The sequence below is a fragment of the Hypomesus transpacificus genome, chromosome 18 (assembly GCF_021917145.1).
Source record: "Hypomesus transpacificus isolate Combined female chromosome 18, fHypTra1, whole genome shotgun sequence".
In the NCBI taxonomy this organism is placed as follows: Eukaryota; Metazoa; Chordata; class Actinopteri; order Osmeriformes; family Osmeridae; genus Hypomesus; species Hypomesus transpacificus.
This window is the reverse complement of record NC_061077.1, coordinates 3511576-3526366: the sequence shown is the minus strand read 5'-3', so window position 1 is coordinate 3526366 and position 14791 is coordinate 3511576. Positions and strand designations below refer to the sequence as shown.

The window sequence follows — 14791 nt, the reverse complement described above, 5'->3', positions numbered from 1 at the left end:
TCTCTCTCTCTCTCGCTCTCTCTCTCTCTCTCTCTCTCTCTCTCTCCTCTCTCTCTCTCTCTCTGTCTCTCTCTCTGTCTCTCTGTGTGTGTGTATGTGCATCCATGTTTGGAGCTGCACTGAGCAGCACACTAGGTAGAGGGGTTGGTAGGTTTATCAGGACACCAACCATGGGCTACTCTGTTATTGTTATAAGGTAAACAGAGGGTCGAGACAGAGTTATGGTGTGTTGTAAGTTTAAGAAAACATAGCACTGTGTGTGTTGTCAGACCTATGTATTCTAGCTTGTTGATGGTAGACTCAGGAAGAATGTCCCTAAGGGGCCTATGTAAAGTTTACATTAAAAGCACTAAGCTGTGTGGTGATGTATTCACAGTGGTGACAGCAAACAGCACACATGCCACCTGATCACAGTAAGGCTGTAACAGTTAAATTGGTTGGGTGGACGAAAAGTACTGTCTGTATTCACATGTCTAGGGAGCTGTGTAATGCTACATTCTCATTGCTAGGTAGCTAACAGAACATAGGGGAATCTCCCAAATCGGTCATGTTCTCACTCACTCATTCACTTCCTCCCAGCTTGCCTCCCCTCCCTCCCTCACTCACACACTCGCTCAGTCAGTCATTTCGTCATGTCACTACAGGGTTTCCCGCAGCATTTTTCAGTTAAGGCGGCCGCCTAAGCAACACATGCCTGCCGCCTTAACTACGTAGTCAAAAAAAATCTAATAAAAATACCGGTCTGACGGCAAACCCCACCCCTACCACCTTAACAAACACATTTTCTGCGGGAAACCCTGCACTATTTTTGAAGATGTCTAGGTTCTGGTCTGATGTTCCCTGCGCTACATAGCTTTGTACGGCTCAATGTTGCCTGTTAGTTACGAAAGCACAAAATTCAATTCATTATCAGCTTTAAATGCGTTACTGAGGAGGGCAGTGAGTTGCTGTTTCTGTGTTTTTTCAAAGGGCTGTTTCTCTGCCAGATAGGGGCCTGGGCCAGAGATTCATATGGCTATTTATTTATCAGAATGTCTTTAACCTTTGCTTTAGAACTCTCCATTAATCTCGCGAGCAGAACCGTCTGGAAATAGCCGCCAGGCCTTCCTGAGAAAACAACACATGCCATATTCTTTTCTTTGAGAATATGAGAACTAGAGGAGAAAAGTCCTAAAATAACCATAAATGCCTTCTGCAGTTTAATGATGGCGTGCTGACACAGCCTTTACACACCTCCTCATTGACGTGGAGTTGGAACCATGTTTCCAGAGAGCCAGTGAGTGCTGATCAGCCAGCCCTCCCACTGCACCAGCTCTGTGTGACTCATCACTGCTTCTCCGCGGTTCTACATGACTGGGTCACAGCCTGGGGAGAAACCCAGCTGGGCTGAACCCAGATAAGAGGAACCTGGGAGGAACCCATAAAAACCCCAGGAGAACCACCCAGGAGGAGCTCAGCTAAACATAGAGCCTCTGGCCTCTACCGCCGACCCGGGTCATGGCCTAAACAACAAGGTACAAAAAACAACAGATCCTAAACCAAACAAATAATCGTTGTCGATTTTTCAGTAGCGTTCCTAATAGAGGAACCCTATGGCGTTCCATCACAATGCTAGCAAACTCAGGCAGAACAGAAACACAGCTCTCCGATCCCTTATTGCCAAGCAACACCGGGAAAATAAATGTTCAATCACGGTGAATTATAAAGGCCATGTAAATGGCTGGGTGAGAGGGAGCCTTTTTGAAGTATGATCACAGAGTCTCTGTGAATCTCACCCTGTCAGCCTCCATCCTCTACACGTCTTCTGACTAGATAACAACATTTAGCAGTCATCAGGGGGACCAGTTAAACAGAGCAGTGTTGGACTGGAATAGACTGCTGCTCCATTTACACAGACAGGCTAGTACCTTAGTCTGTATTGTACTGTGGTTTCATGAGGTCAGGTGAAAAACCAACAGTTTGTGTGGAGTCATCGACGTCAAGTCCGGTTCAAACCGTCTCGGGAAAGGAGATGGGAACCAATGTGGACCCACCCAGACCAGCACAGCCCAGCACAGTCCCAGTTTAATGGGAGGTCAAATCTTTCTCTTACCTTCTTCAGATGTCCGCTCCTGGTCCCCACAAACACCACCGTGTGGTCTCCGTATGTGTAGGCGGCCACGGCCCCCATGCCGTCGATGCGGTCGTCGTACAGGGGGGTCCCCTCGATGACCCGCAGGCCCCCCAGGGGCTGGTTCAACACCAGGCCACAGAAGTCGTCTCCAATCTGCTTGGGCTGGAGACACAGGGGAGAACAGAGATCAGATGAGATCGACGCTTTGACAGCCCACTCAAGAGACATGGTGAGACGAGGAGAGGGAGAGATCAGGGACCAGACGACAGGACACCGGTGTCCAGCCGGTGGAACCTGAAACAAACGTCTCTGCCAGCCAGTCTGTCAGAAGGAGCCAGTGAAGTATGGAAGGAGGGGCAGACCTTGTTGTTGAGAGTTTATGAAGGATGAATATATCACTGGGGCCTGGTCTGCAGCCAGGTAGCCTGGCAGCCAGCACCCCAGCAGGCAGCCTGTCATTACCTGATCCAGGAGTGCTAGCAGCCTGCTGTCTTAGCCTATCAGGGAGCGGGGCAGGAGCAGGGCTAATGACAGCCGTGAGGCAGCCTATAATCACAGAGAGCTCTGTTCCCCCTACACCAGCCCTGCTGATGATGCTGATAATAATAACAGCTAACTCCTCCTTCAACACAGAGTCCTATATACACACACACACACACACACCAACACAAACACACACACTCCCCTCCCTTGACTGGAAGCTAATGGCTCTCAATCATAATAATAACAACAACCCCAGCCCAATAACAACATCCCACCAAGCTAGGCTATATCCAGGTCATCTGCTAACGCTGGCTAGACCTTCCCCCGCCCCATCTGCCCCCTGCCCTCTCTGTGATGGGGGTGTGGGAAGCGGGGGGTGTTGCTATGGTTATTCGCAGTCGTCGAGGCACAGGGAACACCTATTTGATGTCTTGAAATCTGGCGTTATGTCGATGCTATTTCAGTAGAGGAAAGAACTAAAAGGAGGATGGCCATGGTTGAGGCAACAACCACAAGAGGAAAACCAACAACAGTCTATCTTGTTATTGGGAAGATTTAGTATGTGGTCCCTGTGAATGTATTCAGCTGGGGCCTGGAAATACAGCCAACACAGAGTAAGGCTAGAAGAAGCAGTCTCATTAAACAGCTGAGATTTAGCTCCCAGAGAGAGCATTGTAGCGAACACTATACAAGCATCTTATGAATACCCAGTAGTTTAAACACTGTACTACTTCTAATGTTTGTAGCCTGGGGTGGGGTGGGGGGGAGACTAATAAAAGATACATGATCATCCATCTCATGCTACAGTAATCACTACAATCACTTCCTGACACTCTCTGGTAGATGAGGAAACCATGCATAGTGTTTTAGTAACCATTTATGTTTTAGGTTGCAGTAAATCGCTTGACTAATGTATGTCAAAATCAGTTGTGTGTCCCTGTCTGGTGGGCTGTTAAGACCAGCCAGACAACCAGGCAGCCAGCCAGACAACCAGGCAGCCAGCCAGACAACCAGGCAGCCAGCCAGACAACCAGGCAGCCAGCCAGACAACCAGGCAGCCAGGCAGGCAGCCAGGGGTGATGCTACTGACCGTGTGGATGCAGGGCAGCTCCTTGTTGAGCAGCCAGGGCAGGGACAGTTTTCCGTCTCCTTTGTAGCAGGACTTGATCCTCTCCCTCATGGCCAGGTTGATCTGGTGCAGCGTGAACAGGCAGAGAACCGTCTCCCTGGGAGGGTTGGCCCGGTTCTTCTGACCCTGGGAGAACACCACGAACAGGATGTCCTCTTCCTCCGACAGGCCCAGGGCTTGGGCCAGGCGCCGGCCCGGTTTCTGCTTGTAGGCCGACTGGACCAGCCGGTACTCCACCCCGTCCTTGGTGCAGCCCAGAGGGAACTCCACGTAGGAGTAGAACTCGGTGTCGTTGGAGCACATGCGGACGATCTTGGAGGTGAAGAACTTCTCGCCGCTGGTGTCGGTCTGGGTGAGCTGGGTGTCCAGCTGCAGGGTGAGGAAGTACACGTAGGTCCTGCTGGAGAAGCCGTACACGTAGTAGATGTCGAAGGCCGGGTAGAGGGACAGCGTGTCCGACGGGATCTTGATCTGCGAGGAGACAAACTCGTCCTGGTAGACCAGGCTGAACATGGACACGCTCTCCTCGTCCAGGACCAGCTTGCGGCTCGACAGCGTGGGGAAGTACTCGGACTTGCCGTCGATGGCCGCCCCGATGAAGAGGCGGCTCCCTTCCTTCTTCTTCTTCTTCTTGTCTCCCCCGCCGCGCTCGTCCTCTTCCCCCACCACCACGCCGGCCATGCCGTCGGCCTCGCGCGCCCCTGACAGGTAGTGCTCCTTGCGGTGGTGGGGCTCGCCCAGCTTGAACAGGTCCTCCAGACGCAGGAACTGGCACACGCCCTGCCAGATGGAGCCGCACGCCACCAGCCGGTTCCCTGCGTAGTCCACCAGCAGCAGCTTGTTGACGTTGTCGGAGGGCTCCAGGCGGTGGGTGCAGGCGCGGACGCTGGGCGGGGGGTAGCAGTGGGCGTTGTCTTCCACCGGTCCGGTTGTGTGGGAGCGCAGCTCCGTCAGATTGGCCGAAAGCTTGAAAACGTGGTTGACCGCGCCCAAGAACACCTCGCCGGTCCTCCGGTGCACGGTCAGGTGGGTCAGGCTGGTGTCCGACACCCGATAGGTGTTCATCTCGGGCGGGGGCGGGGCCGGCGCCGGGACGGTGGGGAAGGCGTGATTGGTTGAGGAGGAGAGGAACAGGAAAGACGTCAACAGGAGCCATGTGGGGGTCATGGTGGAGAGTGTTTGGTGTGGGGGGGTGGAGGGGGAGGGGTCAGAGCTCGTCACGAGAGCTTATTGCAGTCCTGTTTCAGTCTCAGTTTCCGTGGTTCATGTCTGAAAAGTGTTTTTAAAAAAGGGGAGGGGGGGAGGAAAGAGAACATTTTATTTTTGTTGGATTATGCAGTCATAAAGCACTGTCAACACTTTAAGGTTTAATAGCGTTATGCACTATGCAGAAAAATGGTACAAAAAGCACATCAAGTGCCATGCCCCCAACCTCCCACTCTCCCTTTCCAGATAATCTAGAGTCTCTTTACTACACCCCCCCCACCCCACACACACACTCACACACACACACACAACCAGCAGGGTTACAGGGCTGAGACCAATACCACAGACAGGCAAGGCCTCAGATCAAGCTGCTGTCAGAGAGCAATAACTTATCTCCTGTCATCTCCACAATACAAACATACACATTGATGTTCAGACGTTATGAGAGGAGGCTATATCTGAATGGGACCAGTTGACTGCTGATTTATCTGCTTATCACCATAACACCCTCGTTTATCCACAGGATATGGGTTCAATAGGTCAACCCCATACTCCTCCCCCGCTTCATGTCCCTCTCTCCCCCACTCCTCTGATCAGAGCGGGGTGTATGAAAGACACTGTTGTGGCAGGGTTGTGGCCCTGCGGGGGCAGGGTTAGGGTAGGGCAGTGTGTCAGCCAGTGTGTATGTGTGTGTGTGTGTTGAGAGGAGGAAGAACGGGCCCTTGTTGTGGTTATCTGATAGTGCTGAGTATCTGCTACTCAGAGTGACACCAGGAGTTCTACCTATCTATCGAGACTGGTGACTATGTCAAAGCCTTCTAGCAGACAACTCACCCCTCACTGTGAGTCAAGATGGCCTAGCCAGAGAGAGAACACACACACACACAACACAGCCCCTCCCATCGTTTTAGAATCGCTTAGTTTTCACTTAGTGTTCATTCCTTCCTCATCCAGGTGAGTCTGGCTGAGATTGACTTCTCTCTCTCTCTTTGAAGGGAGCCCAGAGTATCAGACAGGCTCCAATCGAAGTGTTTCATAACTCGCTCTGCTGTGTTTCAGTACGTGAGAGATGTCTCTCTCCTGTGACAGCACAATAGGGAGAATAAAATGGCAGTGCAGCGCTTCTCCAGTAAATGGATGACCTCTGATCCCACTCCTCTGTGGCACACAGACAGAGAGGCAGACAGACAGAGAGGCAGACAGACAGAGAGGCAGACAGGGCCAGACGGACACAGACTGGCTGACAGGATCTGAGACAGACAGACAGAACCAGAGGTTCTGACAGGCAGACGGAGAGTCTCGTAGAATGAGAAAGAGAGAATGGGAGAGAGAATGGGAGAGAGATAGAGAGAGAGAGAGAGAGACACAGAGTACCCTTCCTCGCACGGCCCTGGTCGTACAATGTAGCATTGTACTGCGTTTCCTTCTTTCTCCGGGGGTGGGGGTGAAGGTGGGAGGCGTAGTAGAATGGGGAGTCCACACTCCTTTCCTAGGCCGACCACTTGAGGCTATTTAGACCAGCAAAGAGCCGAGAGGGTCACAGAAGGGCTCAGAACAACACAGGAATAGCCAGGAGCACACCTCAGATGGCGGTGAACCCTTCCACCTGGGCACCCCCTCTGTAGCAGGCCTGGGAGACGCTACAGCTCACAGTGCGAACGAGTACACACACTCAAGACCCACGCACACAACCAGCGTACACACACGACCAAGACACACACACACACGGGACCAAGACACACACACAGCCGACGCATGCTTGATGCACGCACACACACACACACACACACATTCAACTAACGACTGTAAACGGCATGTGAAACCTCAGCAGGGAAATCAGAGCACCCTGCCAGGAGGACGGCCCCAATAATTACAGCTTTTACAGGCTCAAGTTCTTTTAATAATCTTTACTGTAGAGAGGGTGTGCGTATGTGTGTGTGTGTGTGTGTGAGGACGTGTGTGGGAGCGTGTTCGTGTGTCTGTGGATATGCATGTGGGAGCATGTTCCGAGTTTTGCCCGTGTGTGTCTGTGTGTGTGCTGGAGCAGTGGCTATGAGACAGAAGGCAGCTCATTTGACAGTGATTATGTTCAGTTGAAGACAGTCTTGTTTGGAAGGTAGCCTGTGGGGTTGGGATGCCATATGAACCGTGTAATAGACCAGCTATTATCTCCCAGACATTAACTACAAATCAGCCTGGGTCATGACATCTAAATGCCACCATGTAAACAACAATATTACTGCGGTCACATTCTAATATTGGACTAGTACATCAAACCAATGAACAAGCACATTCAGATTCTGCCTCATATAGCTAGCACGTTGCTACTCATCCAACATTGAGACTCTGGTTCATCGGGGTTGTAAAGTATTGAACTCAGGAGTGAGGGGTGGGGTTGGGGGGGGGGGGTGAGGAGGGTCTGCTCAAACTCTGAGGTAAGAGGAGAGCAGTAATCAGGCCAATCACTCTTCCACCTGCTCAAGGACTATGGAAACACCCCCTCTTCTCTCCAACTCTTTTCCCTCTCTACCTCTCCAGTAAAACGCATCAACAGTCCTCGGTTACTAGTGAGAATATATGGGTGTAGAAGGCAAGGCAGTACAGAAGGCAAAAACATGGCAGTTTAAAGAGCAGCGTCAAAGAAAAACAGCAGAATGCTCCTTTCTTCCCACATAAAATAAAAACCTACTCAACTTAATTACCATGCAATTACTTATCTACTCTCAAACTGCAGCAATCACAGCACTTTTGCACAGATAAGACTGGGCTGATGTGAGGTGTGAATGTTTCCTTAACATGTCACGTAGCATGAAGAGAAGGTTTTCAGTCTGTCACGCCTGCTCCTTGGCCCAATATCACAGGTATGGTTTCGAAATATCCGGCCTATCATTTCGGGTTAGTTTAAAAGACTCAACCCTGGAAATAGCCTGGTATTTGCTGCTCTTTGCCAAGGTGTATATTCCTGTCCACCCTGAATCAGGCCTGCAGATTTGGGGCAGCTCTGAATTGAGAGGGAGTTTAAGTCAGGAAACAGCCTTCCTCCTCTCCTGCTTGAGGTAAGCTTATATCTAAGCCAGTATGACAGGACAGGTGGAAACCTGTGCTCCTCTTCATAGCTGACACCCATTCGTTCGGGCCAGGTGAGATAAGGTATCTTTCTGAAGGAAGGTTTCTTTGAGGAGTATTCAATCCTAGCTGACCACATTGGTGCAACTATCCACACATTTCCCTGCACTGACAAGGGAACTGAGAGTCACCTGATTGTTTCCTCAGTCTGTTATTGTGATGGTGTTCAACTTCCTGTGGGAGGCCGGGGTCAGCTGATGCCCTGGAACATACAGGAACTACCACAGCAAGATACCCAGACCCCGTGTTACCCCGTCAATGCCCTCTGTCAATACACACTAGTTACCCTGTTACCACATGTCAATATCCACACTATTAGCCCTAGTCAATAATATCAACCCCCACTCACTCACATAGGGAAAACCAAACCAGGATATGGTTTTTGGTATCAGTGGTTTACTGGTGTTTGGAGTGTGAAACACCATTAAAAGATAAGATTAGCCTGTTTTATAGTGTAAAGAGGAAGTCCAGTTTGTGTTCATATGTAACGATGACTGGTGGAATGACATTGTTTCAAAACAAAACTATAAAAATCATAAAAAAAGGAACAATCAGAGTCATTGTGTGAATGTGATAAATTAAAGAGGAACAGTAAAAAGAGAGAGAGGGAGGTAGGGAAAAGGAATAGAGAGAAAGAGAAGAAATCAACAGGCTTCTGGAAGAAAAGACATAACCAGCAGATCTAATTAGAGATAGCAGCTAGGTCTGTTACCTCAGACCAGACTAAACGACAGCGGAGAGGATGACATAAACCTGAGGAACTGCTTTAAGACAGGAGCCATTGCTCACTGATGATTACCCGTGTCTGTGACTCTCGTCCAGAGATCTGTGTTGAGTGACTCTGTTGGACCAAAGAGGGTACTTAGTCTAGACCTCGTCACAGGCTGATGATGTCATGATGAGACCACAGCGCCTGGCCATGAATGTTTGATTAGTGCTCCATCACAAACCCCAGGATAGCAGTCTCTGAGACATGCCTAGATCCAGAATTGCCTAGTATTTATGCCCATGGTGTCCCTGCCTTCCTGGGCCTGATAGAGCAAAGCCTGTTCTGAAGGTCTGAGGATGTAGGACTGTCTTAGTCATTACAGCAGGGTAGTTACAATGGTCACCTCAAATTTCAATGAACCAAAAACAAAGACGGTCAGGCTGAGCAGCGTGGGGTCACTCTGTATAGCTCGATTGGCATTTTGAAAGGCTTGTTGATAGTGGGAAAAGTGCTATCTTCTCGACCACTACTTTGACTACACAACATGACAAACCGTGGATGCAGCCTTAGAATTGACGCCGCTCTCAGACCAATTCATCACTAACGGACAGTGGAAAAGGGCAAGTCTGTCTCTGCATTCTTAATCTACGATCACAGCGATCTGGATTAGTCGGCTGTAATGCTGATGGTTGCGGCCGATAAAAAGACACCCATCCAGCCATACAAGACAGACAGCAGCTAGACACGACAAGCGACGACTGTTTGTGCGAATGTTATTCTGGGGCGGCCCGTGTGTTGACCCGCTGATAATTACAACTTTCTACTACCCTGTGATTTAAACATCCTTGTCGTCAACAAAGACCAACATCTTTACTGTTGAGGGGACACACAAACACAGCATGATACGGTCTCTCTAACACAAACCCATCAACGTTCCATAGGGACTACATTACAGATTTCCAATACCCGGGTCGGGCTACGTGATCAGAAAATTACATTATGAAGAAATCTATGGTTTTGGTAATTGAAAGGGATATGCCGGTCAATAAATGTGGCCATTCAAGAAAGATAGGGAAAATCTTTGTCAAATGAAACCTTTTCAAATTTTCCGAAAAACATCTGCGCTGTAAACAGATGTGTGAGATTTCCAAGCAAGGTTGTGGATTGTGGAAACGGAGGCGCGGATTCGAATACACCCTGATCGCCTCGTCAAATTCTCGCGTCCTGCTTGACGGACATTTGTTGTAGCATATCCACGTAATAACCATGCACGTTACATTAGTAAGCAAATATCTACCATGCTAAACGTTGTTTATCAACCTGTCGGAAAGAAATCAGCTCTCTAGGAAAAAACATTCTCCGCCTTGAATGTAGCCTACACATGGAGGGCAATTAACGTGTCGTTTGAGAAACAACAAAACACATTCAATGGACGAAAGAAGCCACAGTCATTCCACGATGGTACATCCACAAAACAAGAATTTTGCTACCGAATGTGTTTTTTCTTTCGAAAAAATATGTTTTTAACGCCCCCTTTGTTCTGAATGGAGCGGCAGCTACCCTTCCATCACATACACACGGGGTAGGCTGCATAAGCGCACCCGTCCACCTAAACATTTTACGCACTCGTCCATCCCAATATAAAATGGACTACGCGACAAGACCATCAATTGAAACAAAACATTCCCAACTGTATGCATATTGGGTATTCAGACAGCTACGCCTAGGTATGTGTTGTTGCTCGCTAGATTCGCAGAAGAACGGCAGCATGTCCCACCATATCAGACGCTGCAGCCCCCCACAGCATCGTGAGGGTCGTAGCTAGCTACCGAGCCCGGGATCGTGAACGGACTGAACCTACCTGTGTTTAAAGTGCAACAGTTATCCTCTTCTACGTTATCGCCAGGTCTTGTGATACACATGTAAATCTTTGACAATAGACTATGTGTGAAATTCTCCAAAATAAACTAACAGGCAAGGCATTCACGGCTTCAGTTGCATGGCAGTCTTTCTCTCCAGCTAGCTACCCATTGGGAACGGTGCTCTTGCTTTCTTCTGGAGCTGGGGGGGCTTGAGTAACTATGGCTTTATGGAACGTACCACTCTGAAACGGGGGTTACCATTCACAACCGGCCGCTGAAACACGGAATATGTCAATTCAAAGTACAGATTTGACCTTTTAATTCGATATGGCGAGTCTCAAGCTAAACAATTATGTTTACACTAACGTTATGAGTCTATTTAAGGGGCTAATGTGCAGGGCAGCATTTAGGCATGTACTCCAAAGTACCCTGAAATGATCATTGGAACCGCCTCGCCTTTAATCGAGAATTTTTCTACCAAACCCAGATGTTGGAGAAAACGCCGTACGTATTTCAAGGCGGAGGGACATGTCCTCAGTAAAACAGAAATTAGTTAATTGTTTTAATAACATAAAACAGGAATTGGATAAATATGACTTTCAATAAACGCATGAGTCAGAACAATCGTAAAGTTTCATAAAAATGACTTGCATTTCGGAGAAGAAAAAGAATCTGAGGAAATCCAATAATAGGTTTTCTTAACGTCCAAGAGAGATGTTTATTTCAAAATGTAAAAGAAAAGACAGGACACCTGTTACTGTACTGCTGTGACCCGGATTTACATCCGCCCTCATCTTAATAGCTGTGGTCACAATGTAGTCCATCCCTCGTCTCAGTGACTGCCCCCTCCCTTCTCCTCAAATCCTCTGCCTCTGTAATTGTGCACGTGTCTAATTAAAGCCAGTTGGGGGGGGGGGGGGGGGGTCAACCCTCTCCTCCTGTGTTCCTGGCCACAAGCTGCCCACTGTAGAGACACAGAGGCAGATAGTTGGACGTGAGAGGAGGTTGGAAAGAGGGAAATGGATGGAAGAGCGGGAAAAAGCAATGGAGGACTGGAAGACGAAGACTGAGGGAAAAGATGGAGAGGACAGAGATGAGCAACACGAAGGGAGGAGAAAATGGGGAGGGAAGATGGAGAAACCGCGGAGGACGGGAGTATAAAGCACTTTGAGTGCAAGAAAGGCGCATTACAAATAACATGTATTATTATTGTTATTACAAAAGGGAGGAAGAGAGGGTGGCAAGAGGGAGGAAAGACCAAATGTTATGGAGGGAATCACAAGCTCAGTATTTTCATGCTCCACTCTTCATCCCTCCTCAGACAGCTTTCAGTCAGCAGCCCTCTTCATGCTTCACTCCTTCCACCATCACAGTGCTGGAGTCAGGCGCATGTCACAAGTGGGCTTCGAACTGCTGACCTTCCTCATGTCCATTTATAACAGAACCAGAGACAAAAAGAGGAATTGACCAGAGTCACCAGAGTGTGTTTCGAAAACACAAGTTTAAAAAAACTAAGGGCAAGTCTTCTTATCACATGTGTGTTGTACAATTCCAGTACGTGATGTGTTTAACATGCCCTTTCCCTCCTGTCCTGTAATAATCATTCATCATCTGGTTGGGCTTGTGGGCGGAGCCTGTCCATTCCGATGATGTCAAGTCCTCTCAGGAAGAATCCTTATTAACTAGATTGCATTCATTATTAGACTGAAGCCATTCTGCAAGGCCAGCAGCTTCAAATGCAGGGGCTAGTCCCCTGTGGCCCTGCCCTGCCTGATGGCTGCATGTCTGCCTCTGGAGCTGGGGCTGGCAGTGAGGCTAGGGCTGGGGCTGGCAGTGAGGCTGGGGCTGGGGCTGGCAGTGAGGCTGGGGCTGGGGTTGGGGTTGGGGCTGGGGCTGGGGCTGGGGCTAGAGCTAGGGCTTGGGCTAGGGTTAGGGCTGGGGCTGGGGCTGGAGCTAGGGCTGGGGCTGGCAGGGAGGCTGGGGCTGGGGCTGGGGCCGGGGTTGGGGTTGGGGTTGAGGCTAGGGCTGGGGCTGGGGTTGGGGTTGGGGTTGGGGTTGAGGCTAAGGCTGGGTTCTGTGTGAATTAGTGAAACCCAAAGACCTATTCTAAGTGCTACTTACAGGTAGACTGTTATATTGGGGCACCTCTGACTGCCTCAGTTAAACCTGCCTCATTAACCTCAATGTGAATAAATGATTCGAAGAGTCATTAATTCTTCAGCTCCAGCTCTGAGCAGACGATTGATATGTGCTGTTTCTAAGAGGGCTGCCTGCAACTTCTTTCTGTTAACCCCACATGCTGAGATCAGTATTCTCTGCAGTACAGTTCCAAGCCTATACTATACATGCTTCCAAATTGTTTGTTCAGAAACATTTTTTATTTATATAGTAGAGTTAGGTGTTTACATTTAACAAAAGTACTTTCGTCCCTCATAGACAACTGACTGGTAAGCTGCAATCCAACTATGGAAGGTCTTCAGAGGCAAGAGATTTAGAAGCTACTTCCAAGGCTTTGAGAAGCACACCATGCAGTGGAAGTCTAGGACTGGGTAAAAGGGTTCACGCTCAACTCCGCCAAACATTGAGTCACAGAGGGAGAACACCACTGCCCCCTAGTGGTAATGACAGTCAGATATGAAGGTAATACTCTAAGTCACAGTGTACTGTTCAATCAAAGTCCTTTTTCCAGGAGTCTACAAGATCATCAGTACATTTTAGAGCAGTGACTGGTCAGTACAATACTTGCAATTCCATGTAGAAATTTGTTGGGAGACCTTGCCTACTCTAGACTGTCTTGCTTTAAACATCTGAAGCGCCTGCAGAATAACACACATACACACTCACACAAGCACAGATGCATATGTGCGCACACACAATCACACACACACTTGAGAAAATGACTCAATGGAGGGAAGCTAAGTGTAAATTGATGTCCATTCCCATTTAATTAGCTTAAGTCACCATAAAACCGTCTTGAGCACGCATGACAATGGTCCAGTGTGCTGGCCTGCTGGCTGCTGGGTGCTAGGTCTAGTCCTTAAGCTGGCTCACCCACGAGGGCTGCTGTTGCTGCATGGGGCAGCCCTCGTCCCTCCCAGCCCCCCAGGCACCGGGAGTCTCCACAGCCTCTAGAGCCCCACATCTGGGGCCTATAAGCCCACTGCAGCTGTTTGTGAAATCATGTGTGTAGTTTAGAGGGTAGCGACCACAGAGCAGCACACCCTCCTTCCTCCTCTCGTCCCCCCTAACCACAGAGAGACAGACACAAGGAGGCTGTGGGAGTGGAGAAAGAAAGAGGGAGTGAGGGGAGAGAGAAAGAAAGAGAGAGAGAGAGGGAGGGTGGGTGAGGGGGAGAAAGAGAGTGGAGAGAGTGATAGAGAGAGAGAGAGGGTGGGGGGAAGAGAGAGAGGGGAGAGAGAGAGTGATAGAGAGAGAGAGTGATAGAGAGGGTGGGGGGGAGAGAGAGAGGGGAGAGAGAGAGTGATAGAGAGAGAGAGTGATAGAGAGGGTGGGGGGGAGAGAGAGAGTGATAGAGAGCAGTGGAAGGAGGAAGCTGTTGCAGCTTCCCTGCCTTTTCTAACAGGCCTGGTTACTTAGAAGCAGACTGCTGGCCTTCTTGTATCATTTGAGAGGCTGTATATTTTTAGGCTCTTTCATGCTGTGGTTTACATGCTCTATGACGCCACACGGTTCTGTTTGTTTGCTCGAGTTCATGACGGAAAACAACCAAATCCTAAACTCTTAAAAACTCAGACATGAGAAAACACTTGCCGCAATAAATACAGAACGTGTTACGAGATTCTGCAGCAGCGCCTCGATGCTCTGTGTTTCTGACGTTTTTATTGAACTACAGTTTACAGTTTCCATTGTATTTTCTTTTTTTTGACCTCATTGCAAAAAAAATGAGGAGAACTTCAAAAGGGGAGCTGAAACAGTTGCTTAGCAACAACTCTTTGTGTGTTGGGTGCTGGGGATGATGGAGCCGGTGGTGTGTTCCATAGGGAAAAAGCTCCTCCACTCTTCACGCTAAACACTGCACCGATACCACGCAAACTGCCCCTGCCCCCGCCTGCCAGACTGGCATGACACTGCCCCTGGCAATGTGCTGAGGGAAAATCAGAACCACGGGTGCCAAAGATCATCTCGAACCAGCACGATCTCAC

General features: G+C 49.2%; 1 protein-coding gene across 1 annotated transcript; it reads right to left on the bottom strand.

Annotated features, from left to right (window-relative positions):
- Positions 1-743: 743 nt before the first annotated feature.
- LOC124480478 (plexin A3-like) lies at positions 744-10808 on the bottom strand. Its single transcript, XM_047039834.1, has 3 exons — positions 10628-10808; positions 3687-4994; positions 744-2275 (listed from the first exon to the last, which is right to left on the bottom strand). The coding sequence occupies exons 2-3, from the start codon at positions 4890-4892 to the stop codon at positions 1979-1981; spliced, it is 1503 nt and encodes a 500-aa protein (XP_046895790.1). The 5' UTR covers positions 4893-4994; positions 10628-10808; the 3' UTR covers positions 744-1978.
- Between the last annotated feature and the right edge of the window lie 3983 nt (positions 10809-14791).